This window comes from Bombina bombina, chromosome 3, assembly GCF_027579735.1.
Source record: "Bombina bombina isolate aBomBom1 chromosome 3, aBomBom1.pri, whole genome shotgun sequence".
NCBI classification, from domain to species: Eukaryota; Metazoa; Chordata; class Amphibia; order Anura; family Bombinatoridae; genus Bombina; species Bombina bombina.
In genome coordinates, this window is record NC_069501.1 from 534,250,642 (window position 1) to 534,265,417 (window position 14,776).

The window sequence follows — 14,776 nt, forward strand, 5'->3', positions numbered from 1 at the left end:
CTCTTCACCCAGAGGCATTTCTTCAGATTGTTCAAATGTGGGGACTTCCAGAAATAGATCTGATGGCTTCTCATCTAAACAAGAAACTTCCCAGGTATCTGTCCAGATCCAGGGATCCTCAAGCGGAAGCAGTGGATGCATTGTCACTTCCTTGGAAGTATCATCCTGCCTATATCTTTCCGCCTCTAGTTCTTCTTCCAAGAGTAATCTCCAAGATTCTGAAGGAATGCTCGTTTGTATTGCTGGTGGCTCCAGCATGGCCTCACAGGTTTTGGTATGCGGATCTTGACCGGATGGCCTCTTGCCAACCGTGGACTCTTCCGTTAAGACCAGACCTTCTGTCGCAAGGTCCTTTTTTCCATCAGGATCTCAAATCCTTAAATTTAAAGGTATGGAGATTGAACGCTTGATTCTTAGTCAAAGAGGTTTCTCTGACTCTGTGATTAATACTATGTTACAGGCTCGTAAATCTGTATCTAGGAAGATATATTATAGAGTTTGGAAGACTTACATTTCTTGGTGACTTTCTCATCATTTTTCCTGGCATTCTTTTAGAATTCCGAGAATTTTACAGTTTCTTCAGGATGGTTTGGATAAAGGTTTGTCTGCAAGTTCCTTGAAAGGACAAATCTCTGCTCTTTCTGTTCTTTTTCACAGAATGATTGCTAATCTTCCTGATATTCATTGTTTTGTACAAGCTTTGGTTCGTATAAAACCTGTCATTAAGTCAATTTCTCCTCCTTGGAGTTTGAATTTGGTTCTGGGGGCTCTTCAAGCTCCTCCGTTTGAACCTATGCATTCATTGGACATTAAATTACTTTCTTGGAAAGTTTTGTTTCTTTTGGCCATCTCTTCTGCTAGAAGAGTTTCTGAATTATCTGCTCTTTCTTGTGAGTCTCCTTTTCTGATTTTTCATCAGGATAAGGCGGTGTTGCGAACTTCTTTTAAATTTTTACTTAAGGTTGTGAATTCTAACAACATTAGTAGAGAAATTGTGGTTCCTTCATTATGTCCTAATCCTAAGAATTCTAAGGAGAGATCATTGCATTCTTTGGATGTAGTTAGAGCTTTGAAATATTATGTTGAAGCTACTAAGAATTTCCGAAAGACTTCTAGTCTATTTGTTATCTTTTCCGGTTCTAGGAAAGGTCAGAAGGCCTCTGCCATTTCTTTGTCATCTTGGTTGAAATCTTTAATTCATCATGCTTATGTCGAGTCGGGTAAAACTCCGCCTCAAAGGATTACAGCTCATTCTACTAGGTCAGTTTCTACTTCCTGGGCGTTTAGGAATGAAGCTTCGGTTGATCAGATTTGCAAAGCAGCAACTTGGTCTTCTTTGCATACTTTTACTAAATTCTACCATTTTGATGTCTTTTCTTCTTCTGAAGCAGTTTTTGGTAGAAAAGTACTTCAGGCAGCTGTTTCAGTTTGATTCTTCTGCTTATAATTTCATTTTTTTTCATTATAAGATTTAAACTTTATTTTGGGGGTGGATTATTTTCAGCGGAATTGGCTGTCTTTATTTTATCCCTCCCTCTCTAGTGACTCTTGCGTGGAAGATCCACATCTTGGGTAGTCATTATCCCATACGTCACTAGCTCATGGACTCTTGCTAATTACATGAAAGAAAACATAATTTATGTAAGAACTTACCTGATAAATTCATTTCTTTCATATTAGCAAGAGTCCATGAGGCCCACCCTTTTTTGTGGTGGTTATGATTTTTTTGTATAAAGCACAATTATTCCAATTCCTTATTATTTATGCTTTCGCACTTTTTTCTTATCACCCCACTTCTTGGCTATGCGTTAAACTGAATTGTGGGTGTGGTGAGGAATGTATATCCCATACGTCACTAGCTCATGGACTTGTGCTAATATGAAAGAAATGAATTTATCAGGTAAGTTCTTACATAAATTGTTTTTTTGTTACCTGGGGTTTAGTCTTTTTTTCAATTGACTACTTTGTTTCAAATTGCGGGCTGACTTAGGCTCGCCGGTGCGCCAAATCCTACACTTTATTGCGTCATTTTTGGCGCGAAAGGCACGTCCGTTGACGCAAGTTCGTCATTTACGGCGTCGTAATCGACGCAGAGGTTTCACACAGGGTTGCGTCGTTAGTGACGCGAGTGTGTCATTTCCGGACGTAATTGGCGCCAAAAAATGTTTGTTACGTTGTGTGTCATACTTGCCGCCAAACTTTTTTCATTATTTATTTGTCCTATTGCTGTTTGCCTCATGCCTTTTTCTATGTCAGAGGGCTATGCTATTTGCATTTTTTCCCATTCCTGAAACTGTCACATAAGGAAATTGATCATTTTGCTTTATATGCTGTTTTTTTCTCTTACATTCTGCAAGATGTCTCAATCTGATCCTGCCTCAGAAGTATCTGTTGGAACTTTGCTGCCTGACATCGGTTCTACCAAAGCTAAGTGCATTTGTTGTAAAATTGTGGAGATTATATCTCCTAATGTCATTTGTATTAGTTGCCATGATAAACTTTTACATGCAGATAGTGTGTCCATCAGTAATAGTACATTGCCGGTTGCAGTTCCTTCAACTTCTAATGTACATGATATACCTATGAATTTTAAAGAATTTGTTACTGATTCTATTCAGAAGGCTTTGTCTGCATTTCCGCCTTCTAATAAGCGTAAGAGGTCTTTTTAAACTTCTCATAAAGTTGATGAAATTTCAAATGACTGACAACATAATGAATTATCCACCTCTGATGAGGATCTATCTGATTCAGAAGATCCTTCCTCAGATATTGACACTGGCAAATCTACTTATTTATTTAAAATGGAGTATATGCATTCTTTGTTAAAAGAAGTGTTAATTACTTTGGATATTGAGGAAGCTAGTCCTCTTGATATTAAAACCAGTAAACGTTTAAATTCTGTTTTTGAACCTCCTGTGTTTACTCCAGAGGTTTTTCCTATTCCTGATGCTATTTCTGATATGATTTCTAAGGAATGGAATAAACCTTCTGCAAGGTTTAAAAAATTGTATCCTTTACCAGCAATTTCAATAGAGTTTTGGGAAAAGATCCCCAAAGTTGATGGGGCTATTTCTACTCTTGTTAAACGAACCACTATTCCTATGGAAGATAGTATTTCCTTTAAAGATCCTTTAGATAGGAAGCTTGAATCTTATCTAAGGAAAGCCTATTTATATTCAGGTCATCTTCTTAGGCCTGCAATTTCTTTGGCTGATGTTGCAGCTGCTTCAACTTTTTGGTTGGAGAATTTAGCGCAACAAGAATTGGATTCTGACTTATATAGCATTGTTCATTTACTACAACATGCTAATCATTTTATTTGTGATGCATTTTTTTGTATCAAAATTGATGTTAGATCCATGTCTTTAGCTATTTTGGCTAGAAGAGCTTTATGGCTTAAATCTTGGAATGCTGATATGTCATCTAAGTCTAGATTACTATCTCTTTCTTTCCAAGGTAATAATTTATTTGGTTCTCAGTTGGATTCTATTATTTCAACTGTTACTGGTGGGAAGGGAGTTTTTTTGCCTCAGGATAAAAAAACCTAAGGGTAAATCTAAGGCTTCTAATCGTTTTCGTTCCTTTCGTCAAGCAACAAAAACCTAATCCTTCCTCCAAGGAAACTGTTTCCAATTGGAAGCCTTCCTCAAATTGGAATAAATCCAAGCCTTTTAAGAAACCAAAGTCAGCCCCTAAGTCCGCATGAAGGTGCGACCCTCTTTCCAGCTCAGCTGGTAGGGGGCAGATTAAGGTTTTTCAAGGATGTTTGTCCAAAATCAATGGATTCAGAGCATTGTCTCTCAGGGGTACCGAATAGGATTCAGAGTAAGACCCTCCTGTGAGAAGATTTTCTCTCTCACACATCCCAGTAAATCCAGTAAAAGCTCATGCTTTCCTGAAGCGTGTTTCAGACATGGAGGTTTCAGGGGTAATCATGCCAGTTCCTTTTCAGGAACAAGGTCTGGGGTTTTATTCAAATCTATTCATTGTCCCAAAGAAAGAAAATTCATTCAGACCAGTTCTGGATCTGAATATTTTGAATCGTTATGTAAGGGTACCAACTTTCAAGATGGTGACTATAAGGACTATTCTGCCTTTTGTTCAGCAAGGACATTATATGTCTACAATAGACTTGCAGGATGCTTACCTTCATATTCTGATTCATCCAGAACATTATCAGTTCCTGAGATTCTCTTTTCTAGACAAGCATTACCAATTTGTTGCTCTTCCATTTGGCCTAGCAACAGCTCCAAGAATCTTTTCAAAGGTTCTGGGTGCCCTACTCTCTGTAATCAGAGAACAGGGTATTGCGGTGTTTCCTTATTTGGACGATATCTTGGTACTAGCTCAGTCTTTACGTTCTGCAGAATCTCACACGAATCAACTAGTGTTGTTACTTCGAAAACATGGTTGGAGGATCAATTTACCAAAAAGTTTCTTAATTCCTCAGACAAGGGTCACTTTTTTAGGTTTCCAGATAGATTCAGTGTCCATGACTCTGTCTCTAACAGACGAGACATTTGAAATTGGTTGCAGCATGTCGGCACCTTCAGTCTCAGTCATTCCCTTCAGTGGCTATGTGCATGGAAGTTTTAGGCCTCATGACTGCAGCATCGGACGCGATTCCTTTTGCTCGTTTTCACGAGACCTCTCCAGCTTTGTATGCTGAATCAATGGTGCCGGGATTATACAAAGATATCACAATTAATATCCTTAAATCCCAATGTTAGACACTCTCTGATGTGGTGGTTAAATCACCAGCGTTTAGTTCAAGGGGCCTCTTTTGTTCGGCCAACCTGGACTGTGATCACAACAGATGCGAGTCTTTTAGGTTGGGGAGCTGTCTGGGAATTTCTGACAGCACAAGGGGTTTTGAAATCTCAAGAGGTGAGATTACCAATCAATATTTTAGAACTTTGTGCAATTTTCAGAGCTCTTCAGTTTTGGCCTCTGTTGTAGAGAGAACCGTTCATTTGTTTTCAGACAGACTATTACAACGGTGGCATATGTCAATCATCAGGGTGCGACTCACAGTCCCCAAGCTATGAAAGAAGTATCTCGGATACTTGTTTGGGCGGAATCCAACTCCTGTCTAATTTCTGCAGTTCATATCCCAGGTGTAGACAGTTGGGAGGTGGATTATCTCAGCCGTCAGACTTTACATCCAGGGGAGTGGTCTCTCCATCCGGATGTGTTTTTTCAGATTGTTCAGATGTGGAGTCTTCCAGAAATAGATCTGACGGCTTCTCATCTAAACAAGAACTTCCCAGATACCTGTCCAGGTCCAGGGATGGATGCGCTGACACTTCTTTGGTGTTATCAACCTGCTTATATCTTCCCGCCTCTAGTTCTTATTCCAAGAGTGATCTCCAAAATCATCATGGAGCAATAATTTGTGTTGCTGGTGGCTCCAGCATGGCCCCACAGGTTTTGGTATGCGGATCTTGTTCGGATGTCCAGTTGCCAACCTTGGCCACTTCCTTTAAGGCTGGACCTACTGTCTCAAGGTCCGTTTTTCCATCAGGATCTCAAATCATTAAATTTGAAGGTATGGAAATTGAACGTTTAGTGCTAAGGCATAGAGGTTTCTCTGACTCAGTAATTACTACTATGTTACAAGCTCGTAAATATGTCTCTAGGAAGATTTATTATCGAATTTGGAAGACTTACATTTCATGGTGTTCTTCTCATAAATTCTCTTGGCATTCTTTTAGAATTCCTAGAATTTTACAGTTTCTTCAGGATGGTTTGGATAAAGGTTTGTCTGCAAGTACTTTGAAGGGACAAATCTCTGTTCTTTCTGTTTTATTTCACAGAAAGATTGCTACTCTTCCTGATATTCACTGTTTTGTACAGGTTTTAGTTTGTATTAAGCCTGTCATTTAATCAATTTCTCCTCCTTGGAGTCTTAATTTAGTTTTGAGGGCGTTACAGGCTCCTCCATTTGAGCCTATGCACTCTTTGGACATTAAATTACTTTCTTGGAAAGTGTTGTTCCTTTTGGCCATCTCTTCTGCTAGAAGAGTTTCTGAGCTTTCTGCTCTTTCTTGTGAATCTCCTTTTCTGATTTTTCATCAGGATAAGGCGGTTTTGCGGACTTCATGTAAGTTCTTACCTAAGGTTGTGAATTCTAACAACATTAGTAGAGAAATTGTTGTCCCTTCCTTGTGTCCTAATCCTAAGAATTCTTTGGATGTGGTGAGAGCTTTGAAATATTATGTTGAAGCTACTAAAGATTTCAGAAAGACTTCTAGTCTATTTGTTATATTCTCTGGTTCTAGGAAAGGTCAGAAGGCTTCTGCTATTTCCTTGGCTTCTTGGTTAAACCTTTTGATTCTTCAAGCTTATTTAGAGTCTCAGAGAATTACAGCTCATTCTACTAGATCAGTCTCCACTTTGTGGGCTTTTAAGAATTAAGCTTCAGTTGATCAGATTTGCAAAGCGGCAACATGGTCCTCTATGCATACATTTACTAAATTCTACCGTTTTGATGTATTTGCTTCTTCAGAAGCAGTTTTTGGTAGAAAAGTTCTTCAGGCAGCTGTTTCAGTTTGATTCTTCTGCTGATGTTTTAAGTTTTTCTTTTCTTCATGAGAATAACTTATATTTTGGGTTGTGGATTAATTTTTCAGCATATGGCTGTTGTTTATTTTTATCCCTCCCTCTCTAGTGACTCTTGAGTGGAGTTCCACATCTTGGGTATTTGATATCCCATACGTCACTAGCTCATGGACTCTTGCCAATTACATGAAAGAAAACATAATTTATGTAAGAACTTACCTGATAAATTCATTTCTTTCATATTGGCAAGAGTCCATGAGGCCCACCCTTTTTTTATGGTGGTTATGATTTTTTTGTATAAAGCACAATTATTTCCAGATTCCTTTGTTGATACTTTTTACTCCTTTCTTTATCACCCCACTACTTGGCTATTCGTTAAACTGAATTGTGGGTGTGGTGAGGGGTGTATTTATAGGCATTTTGAGGTTTGGGAAACATTGCCCCTCCTGGTAGGATTGTATATCCCATACGTCACTAGCTCATGGACTCTAGCCAATATGAAAGAAATGAATTTATCAGGTAAGTTCTTACATAAATTATGTTTTTTATACTTAAAGGGACATTATATACTCATTTTTTTCTTTGCATAAATGTTTTGTAGATTATCTATTTATATAGCCCATAATGTTTGTTTTGTTTTTTGTTTAAAAATGTATAGTTTTGCTAATTGTTAAATAACATTGCTCTGATTTTCAGACTTCTAACCAAGCCCCAAAGTTTTAGGAGAATACTGATGTATACCTACTCCAGCTTGCTCCTGTTTGTGTAAAGGGTCTTTTTATATGCAGGGGGAGGGGGAGGGGGGCGAGTGTCTTATTTCCCACTTGCAGTGGGAGCTTCTAAGTAAGTTTTTAAACAGTTTTATACCGCATTTTTATATCAGTATCTGTGCATATTATTCTTTATAGTAGTGTCTGTTACATGCAGTTAAATGAAAATGAGTGTATACTGTTCCTTTAAAGTATAATTTCACTGTAATTTTATGAAACTAGACTGTCATTTAGTGAGCTGGTGGCGAATACTGTAGTGAAAATACACATTATAATAATGTACATTGTTTAAAAAGAAAAATTTAGGCACTTTCCCTCAAATATAATCTAAACTTGTTTAACTGTGGAGCTTCATAAACCATATGTAATAGACATCACTGTTTTCCATTTCCAGCATTTCTTTATTATATTTTTTTTAACAATCTGTCTCCTTTTTTTATCTCTGTCATTTCTTTTTATACCTTTTACTTTTTCCTTTCTATGCAGGGTCACAAACCAGCTCCTTTGTTAAAGTTGTCAAGGAGACTCCAGCGAGATATCCTTTTATACGTACTTGTCAAAACAAAAACCAATAACATAGGAAATATTTAAAGGGACATGAAACCCAACATTTTACTTTCATGAATCAGATAAAGAATACAATTTTAAACAACTTTCCAATTTACTTCTATTATCTAATTTGCTTCATTCTCTTGGCATCCTTTGTTAAAAGAAGCATATCTAGATAGACTAAAAAGTGAACTTGTATGCTTATTTTCCTTGGCTTACAAATGTGTTCAGATAGTTCCCAGGAGCTCATTGCTGCTTCTTCAATAAAAGATACCAAGAGAGTGAAGCAAAATTGATATTAGAAGTAAGCTGGAAACTCGTTTAAAAAATGTATAATCTATCTCAATCATTAAAGAATACTTTTGGGTTTCATGTCCCTTTAAATTTATATAATAGTGTAATAAGAAAATGCTCTATACTGTTAGACAAAGGGTTGGTACATTTTATGGGTGGTTTGCTAAAGAATACTATATAAGTGATCCAGTGTGAGTGAATATTTCTAAATAATGAACTATCATCCCTCTGTCTACTACTTACCTACTATGCAGGGAACTTGGGACAAAGCACATTTCTGCACTAAAACAAAAAGAAGTTTAATGTGCCTTTGATATTCTGTGGGCCATCTGGCTGCCTTGAAAGAGAGAATAGCACTGGGGCCTGATATAAATGTATAAAAGGCAACACCAGATACTGTTACTGATACTCATTCCAGCCCCCCAAGTGCCACCGATGTTACCGGCTGCTGACCTATGCATTAGTAATTTTTATAGCCTCACTAGTGTATGGCTCTAACTATGTTTTTAACCCATGCAAAGCTCCTGTGCTGGATACAGGTTAGTGATCTGCAGCTACACATATACATTTGCAGGGGCTATACATAAGGTGATAAACACACAGTTGTGTGACAGTAAAATGTTATATCACTTTACAACATTTTCCTATACTCTATTAAAGGGACAGTCAAGTCCAAAGAAAACGTTCATGATTTAAATAGGGAATGTAATTTTAAACAACTTTCCAATTTTGCTTTGTTATCTTCATAATCTTAGTTGAAAGCTAATTCTAGGAGGTTCATATGCTAATTTCTTAGACCTTAAAAACTGCCTCTAATCTGAATGCATTTTGACCACTAGAGGGCATTAGTTCATGTGTTTTATATAGATAACATTGAGCTCATGCACATGAAGTTACCCTGGAGTGAGCACTGATTGGCTAAAATGCAAGTCTGTCAAAAGATCTGAAATAAGGGGGCAGTTTGCAGAGGCTTAGATACAAGGTAATCAGAGGTAAAAAGTATTTCTTTCATGTAATTGGCAAGAGTCCATGAGCTAGTGACGTATGGGATATACAATCCTACCAGGAGGGGCAAAGTTTCCCAAACCTCAAAATGCCTATAAATACACCCCTCACCACACCCACAATTCAGTTTTACAAACTTTGCCTCCTATGGAGGTGGTGAAGTAAGTTTGTGCTAAGATTTCTACGTTGATATGCGCTTCTCAGCATTTTGAAGCCCGATTCCTCTCAGAGTACAGTGAATGTCAGAGGGATGTGAAGGGAGTATCCCCTATTGAATGCAATGGTTTTCCTCTCAGGGATCTATTTCATAGGTTCTCTGTTATCGGTCGTAGAGATTCATCTCCTTCCTCCCTTTTCAGATCGACGATATACTCTCATATTCCATTACCTCTACTGATAACCGTTTCAGTACTGGTTTGGCTATCTGCTATATGTGGATGGGTGTCTTTTGTTAAGTATGTTTTCATTACTTAAGACACTCTCAGCTATGGTTTGGCACTTTATGTATTTATTTAAAGTTCTAAATATATGTATTGTACTTATATTTGCCATGATTCAGGTTTTCATTATATTTCCTTTTGCAGACTGTCAGTTTCATATCTAAGAAATTCTTTTTTATGAAAAATGTATTTCTTACCTGGGGTATAGTCTCTCTTTCTAATTGACTGTCTTTTAAATTCGCGGGGCAGAATTAGGCTTGCGAGGGCGCAAAATGCCAGAGTTTATTGCGTCATTCTTGGCGTGAGATTTTTTTGGCTCGAAGTTACGTTTGTTGACGCAAATTCATCATTTCCGGCGTCATAGTTGACGCCGAGTCCTTTCACAAGGTTGTGTCATTTGCGGACGTTTTTGACGCCAAAAAATATTTTTCTGTTTGTTGTGCGTCATACTTGGCGCCAAATATTTTTATTATTTAAGACCCAATTTCTATTTGTCTCCTGCCTTTTTTCTATGTCAGAGGGCTATGCTGTTCTATTTTTTCCCATTCCTGAAACTGCCATATAAGGAAATTGATAATTTTGCTTTATATGTTGTTTTTGTTCTCTTACATTTGCAAGATGTCTCAATCTGATCCTGTCTCAGAAATCACTGTTGGAACCCTGCGGCCTGATAACAGTTCTACCAAAGCTAAGTGCATTTGTTGTAAACTTGTGGGGGTTATACCTCCAGCTGTGGTTTGTAATAGTTGTCATGATAAACTTTTACATGCAGAGAATGTATCCATCAGTAGTTGTTCATTACCTGTTGCTGGTCCCTCAACATCTAATGCACAAGATATACCTGTAAATTTAAAAGAATTTCTGATTCTATTCAGAAGGCTTTGTCTGCCAATTCCGCCTTCTAATAAACGTAAAAGGTCTTTTAAAACTTCTCATAAGGTTGATTATTATTATCGGTTATTTGTAGAGCGCCAACAGATTCCGCAAATGACCAGCAACATGCTGAATTATCCTTCTCTGACGAGGATCTATCTGATTCAGAAGATCCTGCCTCAGATATTGACACTGACAAATCCTCTTATTTAAAATGGAGTATATTCGTTCTTTGTTAAAAAAAAGTGTTGATTACATTAGATATGGATGAAACTAGTCCTCTTGATATTAAAACTAATAAACATTTAAATTCTGTGGTTATTCCAGAGGTTTTTCCAGTTCCTGATGCTATTTCCGATATGATTTCTAAAGAATGGAATAGGCCTGGTACTTCTTTTATTCCTTCTTCAAGGTTTAAAAAATTGTATCCTTTGCCAGCAGTTAGATTGGAGTTTTGGGAAAAGATCCCCAAAGTTGATGGGGCTATCTCTACTCTTGCTAAACGTACTACTATTCCTACGGAAGATAGTACTTCTTTTAAAGATCCTTTAGATAGGAAACTTGAATTTTATCTAAGGAAAGCTTATTTATATTCAGGTCATCTTCTTAGGCCTGCAATTTATTTGGCTGATGTTGCAGCTGCTTCAACTTTTTGGTTGGAAACTTTAGCGCAACAAGTATCAGATCATGATTTGTCTAGCATTGTTAAGTCGATTTAACATGCTAATAATTTCATTTCTGATGCCATTTTTGATATTATCAAAATTGATGTTAAATCTATGTCTTTAGCTATTTTAGCTAGAAGAGCTTTGTGGCTCAAATCTTGGAATGCTGATATGACTTCTAAGTCCAGATTGCCATCTCTTTCTTTCCAAGGTAATAAATTATTTGGTTCTCAGTTGGATTCAATAATTTCAACTGTCACTGGGGGAAGGGAGTTTTTTGCCTCAGGAAAAAAGACCTAAGGGTAAATCTAAAGCTTCTAACCGTTTTCGTTCCTTTCGACAAAATAAGGAACAGAAACCTAATCCTTCCCCCAAGGAATCTGCTTCCAATTGGAAGCCTTCTTCAAATTGGAATAAATCCAAGCCATTTAAGAGATCAAAACCAGACCAAGTCAGCATGAAAGTGCGGCCCTCATTCCAGCTCAGCTGGTAGGGGGCAGATTAAAATTTTTCAAAGATGTTTGGATCAATTCGATCCAAAATCATTGGATTCAGAGTATTGTGTCTCAGGGGTAGAGAATAGGATTCAGAGTAAGACCGCCTGTGAGCAAATTTTTTCTCTCACGCATTCCGGTAAACCTAGTAAAGGCTCAGGCTTTCCTGAAGTGTGTTTCAGACCTGGAGTTATCAGGGGTAATCATGCCAGTTCTGTTTCAGGAACAGGGTCTGGGGTTTTATTCAAATCTATTCATTGTCCCAAAGAAAGAGAATTCATTCAGACCAGTTTTGGATCTAAAGATTTTGAATCGATATGTTAGAGTACCAACTTTCAAAATGGTGACTATAAGGTCTATTCTGCCTTTTGTTCAGCAAGGGCATTATATGTCAACAATAGACTTACAGGATGCATATCTTCATATTCCGATTCATCCAGATCACTATCAGTTCCTGAGATTCTCTTTTCTAGACAAGCATTACCAATTTGTTACTCTTCCTTTTGGCCTAGCGACAGCTCCAAGAATCTTTTCAAAGGTTCTAGGTGCCCTACTCTCTGTAATCAGAGAGTGGGGTATTGTGGTATTTCCTTATTTGGACAATATCTTGGTACTCGCTCAGTTTTTACGTTCTGCAGAATCTCACACGAATCAACTAGTGTTGTTTCTTCAAAGACATGGTTGGAGGATCAATTTACCAAAAAGTTCTTTGATTCCTCAAACAAGGGTAACCTTTTTCGGTTTCCAGATAGATTCAGTGTCCATGACTTTGTCTCTAACAGACAAGAGACGTTTGAAATTGGTTGCAGCCTGTCGGAACCTTCAGTATCGGTCATTCCCTTCAGTAGCTATGTGCATGGAAGTTTTAGGTCTCATGACTGCAGCATCGGACGCAATCCACTTTGCTTGTTATCATATGAGACCTCTCCAGCTTTGTATGCTGAACCAATGGTGCAGGGATTATACAAGGATATCACAACTAATATTCTTAAATCCCAATGTTCGTCTTTCTCTGACTTGGTGGTTAGATCACCATCGTATAATTTTAGGGGCCTCTTTCGTTTGTCCAACCTGGAATGTGATGACAACAGATGCAAGTCTTTCAGGTTGGGGATCTCTGACAGCACAAGGAGTTTGGAAATCTCAAGAGGCGAGATTACCAACCAATATTTTGGAACTCCGTGTGATTTTCAGAGCCCTTCAGTCTTGGCCTCTGTTGAAGAGAGAACCGTTCATTTGTTTTCAGACAGACAATATCACAACTGTAGCATATGTCAATCATCAGGGTGGGACTCACAGTCCTCAAGCTATGAAAGAAGTATCTTGGATACTTGTTTGGGCGGAATCCAGCTCCTGTCTAATTTCTGCGGTTCATATCCCAGGTATAGAGAATTGGGAATTGGATTACCTCAGTCGTCAGACTTTACATCCGGGAGAATGGTCTCTCCACCCAGATGTGTTTTCTCAAATTGTTCAGATGTGGGGGCTTCCAGAAATAGATCTGTTTTCATCTCATCTAAACAAAAAACTTCCCAGGTACCTGTCCAGGGATCCTCAGGCGGAAGCAGTGGATGCATTGAAACTTCCTTGGTGTTATCAACCTGCTTATATTTTCCCGCCTCTAGTTCTTCTTCCAAGAATGATCTCCAAAATCATCATGGAGCAATCGTTTGTGCTGCTGGTGGCTCCAGCTTGGCCTCACAGCTTTTGGTATGCTGATCGTGTTCAGATGTCCAGTTGCCAACCTTGGCCACTTCCATTATGGCCAGACCTATCTCAAGGTCCGTTTTTTTTCATCAGGATCTCAAATCATTAAATTTGAAGGTATGGAAATTGAACGCTTAGTGCTTAGTCATAGAGGTTTCTCTGACTCAGTGATTAATACTATGTTGCAGGCTCGTGAATCTGTTTCTAGAAAGATATATTATCGAGTTTGGAAGACTTACATTTCATGGTGTTCTTCTCATAAATTCTCTTGGCATTCTTTTCAAATTCCTAGAATTTTACAGTTTCTTCAGGATGGTTTGGATAAAGGTTTGTCTGCAAGTTCCTTGAAAGGACAAATCTCTGCTCTTTCTGTTTTATTTCATAGAAAGATTGCTAAACTTCCTGATATTCAATTGTTTTGTGCAGGCTTTGGTTCGTATCAAGCCTGTCATTAAATCTATCTCTCCTTCTTGGAGTCTTAATTTGGTTTTGAAGGCTTTACAGTCTCCTCCGTTTGAGCCTATGCATTCTTTAGACATTAAACTACTTTCTTGGAAAGTGTTGTTTCTTCTGGCCATCTCTTATGCTCATCTCTTCTGCTAGAAGAGTTTCTGAATTATCCGCTCTCTTTTGTGAATCTCCTTTTCTGATTTTTCATCCGGATAAGGCAGTTTTGCGGACTTCATTTAAATTCCTACCTAAGGTTGTAAATTCTAACAATATTAATAAAGAAATTCACAGTGTAAAATCTCACCAAACAAGATGAAATGAACCAGTCTTCCAATGAGCCGAGTATGAAAGTATAAAACGTAACCTTTGTTTGCGGTACATGTAAAAGTTCTCTTGGTATAATACTTCTTTCACAGCTAGTGAACCAGCTTACTAGCGTTCACCTACTCCAACATGTTTCGTGCCAGACCGGCACTTCGTCAGGAATAGGGTTAACTCTAATTGGTTCAGTTTAAAAAAACATACTCTGTCCAATCGTGTGTAGTATAGACCTCCCAGACTATCAAATAGCATTTAGCAAAACGTAAAACTTACTTAACTAATAGGAGGAAACACACTAACTTATATAACGTAAGTTTATATATGGCTTATATTTATGCGCTTACAAATATTGTCACATTTCAATACACAATCCAGATCATCTCTCTTTTTTCTATATCACCTAATTGTAATAGCGTTAACGTTTGTTATCCATTTTTATGAATTACTGGACATACCATTCCAATACGGCCTCCTATTAGTTAAGTAAGTTTTACGTTATGCTAAATGCTATTTTATAGGCTGGGAGGTCTATATTACACACGATTGGACAGAGTATGTTTTCTCTTGTAAAGGTGTATCCAGTCCACGGGTTCATCCATTACTTGTGGGATATTCTCCTTCCCAACAGGAAGCTGCAAGAGGAAACC

General features: G+C 37.9%; 1 protein-coding gene across 3 annotated transcripts in view; it reads left to right on the forward strand.

The window, feature by feature from the left end:
- ZDHHC18 (zinc finger DHHC-type palmitoyltransferase 18) overlaps window positions 1-14,776 on the forward strand; it is a 63,993-nt gene that overhangs the window by 15,129 nt on the left and 34,088 nt on the right. For all 3 annotated transcript variants that reach the window (XM_053706986.1, XM_053706988.1, XM_053706987.1), the window contains one exon: window positions 7,818-7,866. In XM_053706986.1, coding sequence (XP_053562961.1) covers window positions 7,818-7,866 — 49 coding nt within the window. The remainder of the gene's footprint in view (window positions 1-7,817; window positions 7,867-14,776) is intronic.